The 7,146-nt window shown below is 24.6% G+C and overlaps 1 protein-coding gene across 1 annotated transcript; it reads right to left on the bottom strand.

The window, feature by feature from the left end:
- Positions 1 to 5,936: 5,936 nt before the first annotated feature.
- Positions 5,937 to 6,858, bottom strand: LOC111910679 (basic leucine zipper 4). Its single transcript, XM_023906512.3, has one exon. The coding sequence runs from the start codon at positions 6,664 to 6,666 to the stop codon at positions 6,196 to 6,198; it is 471 nt and encodes a 156-aa protein (XP_023762280.1). The 5' UTR covers positions 6,667 to 6,858; the 3' UTR covers positions 5,937 to 6,195.
- Between the last annotated feature and the right edge of the window lie 288 nt (positions 6,859 to 7,146).

Raw genomic sequence — 7,146 nt, forward strand, 5'->3', positions numbered from 1 at the left:
GGTTTAATATTATTTATAGTTGTTATTTTTAAATAATTTTTTAAAATATATTTGCTTAATGTTTTAATTTCTATCATTATAATTATTTAAAACATCAAACATTATTTTTTGATTTTAAAGGTAACAATATAATCATTTATATAGAGTTATTTTTAACTATTGTTATTATAAGTTATTTTAAGCTACTTATTTGAAAATTTTTAACGATTATATAAATATATTTAGGAAATATTTTAGTTAAACTGATATTACAATTTAGTTTTTTGCATTTATCACTATAATTTATCACTTTTAACTATTTACAAAATATTATTTGGTTTTTTAGTGGAACTGAAATTTATATTTAAGTTGACACTGTAATGTTATATTTAAATTAACAATTTAAGTATTTTGTCTAAACTGTTCAAAAATTGTAGCTTTAAACTGATAATAGTTTACATGCAACACCATTTTAAATCTAATAAATTAAGTATAATATGTTAAAATCTAAAGACATAACTTTATAAATAGAAGTAAATATATTATTTTAAAATTGAAATTTAGTCTATTTATGATTACACTTTAGGTTTGATATTTATTTAACCTTATTAACCAACTTACAATCATAATTAGAAATACACTACAATTTATCACTTTTAATTATTTTTAAAATAATCTTTGGGTTGTTTAAGTTAAATAAAATTTATATTTAAGTTGAGCCTATAATGTTATATTTTAATTAATAATTTAAGTATTTTATACAAATTGCTCAAAAATTATACCTTTAAAATCATAATGGTTTACATTCAACAATATACTAAAACTAATAAATTAAGTATAATATGTTAAAGTTAAAAAACATAATTTTATACGTACAAATAAAGATATTATTTTAATATTGAAATTTAGTATATATATGAATACACTTTAGATTTGATATTTAATTAACCTAATTACAAATTATAATTATTATTATAAAGAAATTGAAAAGTTATGGTAATTTCAAATGAATGTGGTGAAAGAAAAAAAATGGGGGTTTCAAATGCATGAGATTAAAAAAAAATGCTAACTTTATAAGTATGTATGATATTGTATAATCAACTAATTATTATTAATATACAAGGCGACAAATAACGTATAAACTATATATATTTTTACCTTAAAATAGTAACTTATAACTTAAAACAATTATGTATTTTTAGTATTATCTTAAGAAAACGACACATTTATATTATTTAACTATATGTATACAAACTTTTATTTAAATCCAAAAAAACAATGTATTTATATTTTAACTCAACATGATTTATTTTTTAAATTTATGTGTTTGTAAATTTCTGATTAATTATAATGTTTTTGTAATTATTTTTTCTATTTAGATTTCTATATGAAAAAAAAATTCATAAAAAAAACCCTAGAGACCTTAAAAATACATAAAATAAAAGACACTTTCAAATCATAAATCTTTTTTTTATTTTATATTACTAAAAAAATAACAACTTTCTTTATAAATTCACTGAATTTTTGAAAAAAAACCAAAAAAAAAATTGTATTTTTTTTTTAATTTTTTTCAACGTATTTATAAAGAATATTGTGATTTTTAGTAATATAAAGTGAAACAAAAAAAATAAAAAATTTGTGATCTCAAAATATTTTTTATGCAGTTTTAAGGTTTTTAGGGTTTTTGTAAGTTTTTTTTTTCATAAAACCTAATACTATATATATATATATATATATATATATATATATATATATATAGAGAGAGAGAGAGAGAGAGTTAGGTTCAAATGTTTTCACTATCTATTGTGTGCCCGTATGATTGATTCTGGACCAATCATTTTAGTTATTTTAAAAAAGTAATTAATGCATATTAAATGCTGAATATGTAATTAATACCTATTATATCTTCAACATGTAATATGCATTAATTACTTTCTTAAAATAAGTAAAATGATTGGTCCAGAATCAGTCATACATGCACACAATAGATAGTGAAAACAAAATAACCTAACCCTATATATATATATATATATATATATATATATATATATATATATATATATATATATATATATATATATATATATATATATATATATCGGTGTTTTAAAAGTCATGCCAAGGCATGAGGCGTAGCTTAATCGTTACGAAAAACCCCATAACGAAACCTTGTTTATCTATCTTTAGAAAGAGGATAGAGACAAAGATAACTAGATCAATGTCTGGTGTTAGGTGTGCCCAAGGCAAGGCGTGATATGGCGTGCCATGACACGTTATATGACGTGTTATGATACGTGTTTTTTCATTTGATACACATTTTTTTCTCTTTGTTATATCTTTTCTAATTAAGGATACAACTATTATGTTTTTGTTAACTTTTTGTTATTTGTTATTTATATAACACTTCTAAAAATTAGTTATATTTAATATAAATTATTATTTATGTGGTAATATAATTATTAATTAATACAAAATTACCGCCTTCAATCACGTCTTGAAAACCCCCATGTCCCGTTAAACTTGAGGCTTGACATTGTCGCCACACCATGCTTCACACCATTTAAAACCTTGATATAAATATATATATATATATATATATATATATATATATATATATATATATATATATATATATATATATATATATATATATATATACACACACACACACACTAAACTGCACAAATGGTCCCTGTGGTTTGCTCAAAATTACCATTTTTGTCCAAAACGGTTTGGACTAGCACCAGAGGTCCAAAGATTTCATTTTGTTGCTTGTTTGGTCCAATCTGTTTTGATTTTTTTTTCAAAATGACGGATTTTCCCCTGTTAATATGATTTTTTTTCTGATTTTCAAATTTAAAAAAAGAAAAAATAAAAATAAAAATAAAATAAATCTCTCTCTCTCTCTCTCTCTCTTATTTATTTTTTTAATTTTCAGATTAAAAAAAAATAAAAAATAAAAATAAAAATAAAATAAAATAAAACTAAAAATAAAAATAAATGTCTCTCTCTCTCTCTCACTCTCTCTCTCTCTCTTTATCTCTCTCCCTCTTGTATTTGAGTGTGTGTTTATTGTGTGTATACAAATCCACAAATTCATGACAATCCTCCTACCCCAAATTCACCACAATGTCTTGAACTTGAAACCTACCTTCAATCTCTCATTTGCTGGAGCATTTATTGGAGTCGGATGAGACAACATCGCACCAAGATCCAACGAGGTTGCCCGACAACCTTCTGAGAGATAGGAGAAAGAGACAATCATTGTATGGCAGCTCAAACGGTTTTTTAAATCCACCTCCATTTAGGGTTTCAGTTGCCTATATCTCTGAAACTAGGGCTTGCAAGCTCAAACAAGAAGGATGACTCCGCCTTCTTTTTTCTCACCTACATATTGACTTGGATCTGGCGTTGCAAAATCTAGCAACTGGAAACCACCACATCTCTAATTTTGAATACTTTGAAGTCTTTTGGTTGTTGGGTAAGCCGATGAAGGTGGACGTCATTTCAGACCTCCAGGTAGCCAGTTAACCGATGATTAAAGTGTACACTATGATGACGTCGATGATGAGAGATTCTTGAGAACAATGAACAACGAAAGAGAAAGAAAGAGAGAGAGAGAGAGAGAGAGAGAGAGAGATTTATTTTTGTTTTTTATTTTTTTAATCTGAAAGTCAGAAAAGAAGAAGCAAATAAGTCATTTTGAAAAAAAATCAAAACAGTTTGAACCAAACAAGTAAAAAATTGAAAACTTTGGTCGTCTTGTATTAGTCCAAACATTTTTGGACTAAAATGACAATTTTAAGTAAACCATAGAGATCATTTGTGAAGTTTATATATATATATATATATATATATATATATATATATATATATATATATATATATATATATATATATATATATATATATATATATGGATTGACAGTGATATTTTATGAGAATTATTAAGAGAATATATTGGTTGCTAATGTGACTACGTTTAACCTATATAACTATTATTATTATTATTATATGTATGGACACTTCTATTATCTCATAATGACTAAGAGAATAGGGTAGTATAAACTTTTGTGTGTTATTCTTATTTCGTTGGAATGATACATAATATGAGGATCAAGAACACATTTATCAAAATCATTAAAAAAGTTTCATACTACATTATATAGATGATTTAATTAATGAGACTGTATGATAATAATAATATTTATGTGAGGTTGAACGCTTTCAAATGATAAACAATCTATTTTTCTTCGTTATTCAAAAGGAATAGTACTGTCACCACACGTCCGGACAATAAATGTCATCCACATTTGGATATATGTATGTATATATATATATATATATATATATATATATATATATATATATATATATATATATATATATATATATATATATATATATATATATATAAGGTGAGGTTCAATAGGCAACCATAATTAACCAAGAAACCAATAAACCAATATTTTTTTCAACTTTTAGAACTTATTTTTTATAAAAAAAAATAAATAAATAAACTAAAAATACAGAAATTCATAACTTTTTATCGTTTTTCCAATAATATCAAATTCGATAAAAAAAAGATTTCGTCATATTCACAATGTGAATATTTGAAAATTAACAATGTGAATCTAAATTCACACGGTGAATCTGAAAAATATATTTAATATTCACAATGTTAAGTATGAATTTAGATATTTTTAGTTTTTTTGTTTTCGATAAACAAGAAGCTCTAGAACTTGAAAAAAATTTAGTTTCCTTGGAGAACCAATAATTATGGTTCTCTATTGAATTTCTCCATATATATATATATATATATATATATATATATATATATATATATATATATATATATATATATATATATATATAGTTAGGTTCATGTGAGACGCTCTAATTTTGTGAGACCGTAAAAAACAATTCTAGCCACTCATTTAATAGATAAAAAAATATTTTTAAAATGCAAAATAATTGAAAAATTTTCAATTTTTTTTTCAAATATTATTTTCGGAATTTGTATTTTCAAAAAAAAATACCAATTTTTTTTTTACATATTCTAGTAGAATATTAAAATATTTTACATATCTGACAAATATAGTAGAATATTCTAAATTTCTAAAAACCACATTAGAATATTTACAGTGTAATATTATATTAGAATATTTCACCTATTTAAAAAAAAACAGTAATTTATGTTTTATTTTTTTATTTTTTTAGGTAATTAAAGTTCCTAAAACAATAATTAATTTTTTTTTGGATTTTTCATTTTATTTTGTGTTTTAAAATTATTTTTATATTTGGTCTCATGGTCTAATAAAATTATCATTGTCTTAAATGAAACTGAATTTATATATATATATATATATATATATATATATATATATATATATATATATATATATATATATATATATATATATATATAAGATTAGGTTTATGTGAGACGGTCAAATTTTGTGAGACCGTGAGACGCATTTTTTTATTTTTTTTATTTTGTTTATTTTTTTTAGTTAATTCAAGTTCCGAAAATAATATTTAAAAAAAGAATTGTTGGATTTTTCTATTTATTTTGCATTTTAAAATTATTTTTTAGAATATGTACAGTGTAATATTCTATTAGAATATTTCATGTATTTTTCAAAAAAAATGGATTTTTTTTTTATTTCTTTTAGTTAATTCAAGTTCCGAAAATAATATTTAAAAAAAGAATTTTTTGATTTTTCCATTTATTTTGCATTTTAAAATTATTTTTAGATTTGGTCTCACGATATCACAAAATTAGAATGGTCTTAAATGAACCTAAACCTGTATATATATATATATATATATATATATATATATATATATATATATATATATATATATATATATATATATATATATATATATATATAACAGTCAATAAACAAAAAAAAAGGCGTAACAGAATTTACAAAAAAGTTATAATATGAATGACTAATTAATTAATAACTAAGAAATGGTTACTAAGCCACCATTGTTTACGGAATACATTAAGATAAGACTAATTATAACCGCTTACAATTCTCTTTACATACTTCTGCCTCCTCGATATGGCGAGGGGCGGCTGATGTGACTATCTCTAGCACATAACTAGAGTTATCTTAATTAAATTTGTACTTAAAAATGTGATTAATGAAGCTACGTTTTGTTCACTAATAGCCATGGCCTTAGTAATGCATGGCCACGAACAGTCTATAATAATGGGTAGTGGAGATCCTCAACGAGAAGTAATTGATGTAAATTCGAGAGTGTTTGTTGGAGCATCAAAGACGCTGAACGGAGTCTGTCGTTTTCTCGCTTGAGTAGTTGTCCATTATGGTTCACAAATCTTAACCTGTTTTTAAGTTCTTCATTACCCATCGTATAACGGGTTACCTGGTTCTTTAGATTTTCCAAGTGCTTTTGTTTTCTCACGCGGGATCGTTTGGCTGATTCTCTGTTTGAGATCATTCGTTTCCTCCTACGTTCATCATTCATGTTAACTGCCCACTGATTCGTTCCACAGTCATCGGAGCCTGAACTTGAGCCATTGGTTTTCTGGGTGGAGTTGTCAGAAGAGGAGAAAAGGAGAGGATTTTGAGGTGGGAAATCGGAAAAAATGTCGTCGAGGTATCCATTAAAGGAGACATGATAACCGGTGGAAGGGAAGATTGAAGACGACATTGGAAGACAAAGTAGTGTATATGGTGTAAGGGAGGAAGTAGGAGGAAAGGGAAGAAACTATGGATAGGGCGGTAGTATTTAAGGAAACTTAGAAGCATTGGTAGGGCCCACAAGGGGTATTTTTGTCATGAAAGTTGTTAGTGGCTACCTGAGTTTTAGATTATTATATATTAAATTTGTGAAATTCAGTAAAATTAGTTATAAAGAGCTTTTGAGGTATTCAAATGTTAGATCCTAACTCTCATAGCATATTCGTTTGATATATGTGGAATCATATTATATATGACTAATAAAATGAAAAAACTTATAAAAGAAAGCATAATACGAATAACCAAAATCCAACTTACTTATGAAGGAAGAAAACAGGTGGGAAGGGTGTTGGACACATGTCAGCACCCGATCCAATGTTTTAAAGGGCAGCCAATCAGAAGGGGATTCCGTTAATGTTCGTGGGCCTCTAGAGATCCCGCAATATGGTAA

Source organism: Lactuca sativa, chromosome 4 (assembly GCF_002870075.4).
Source record: "Lactuca sativa cultivar Salinas chromosome 4, Lsat_Salinas_v11, whole genome shotgun sequence".
Taxonomy (NCBI): domain Eukaryota; kingdom Viridiplantae; phylum Streptophyta; class Magnoliopsida; order Asterales; family Asteraceae; genus Lactuca; species Lactuca sativa.

Bases quoted from the DNA above. Each gene is read 5' to 3' on its own strand.
- LOC111910679 (XM_023906512.3), bottom strand. From the start codon at position 6,666: ATGTCGTCTTCAATCTTCCCTTCCACCGGTTATCATGTCTCCTTTAAT.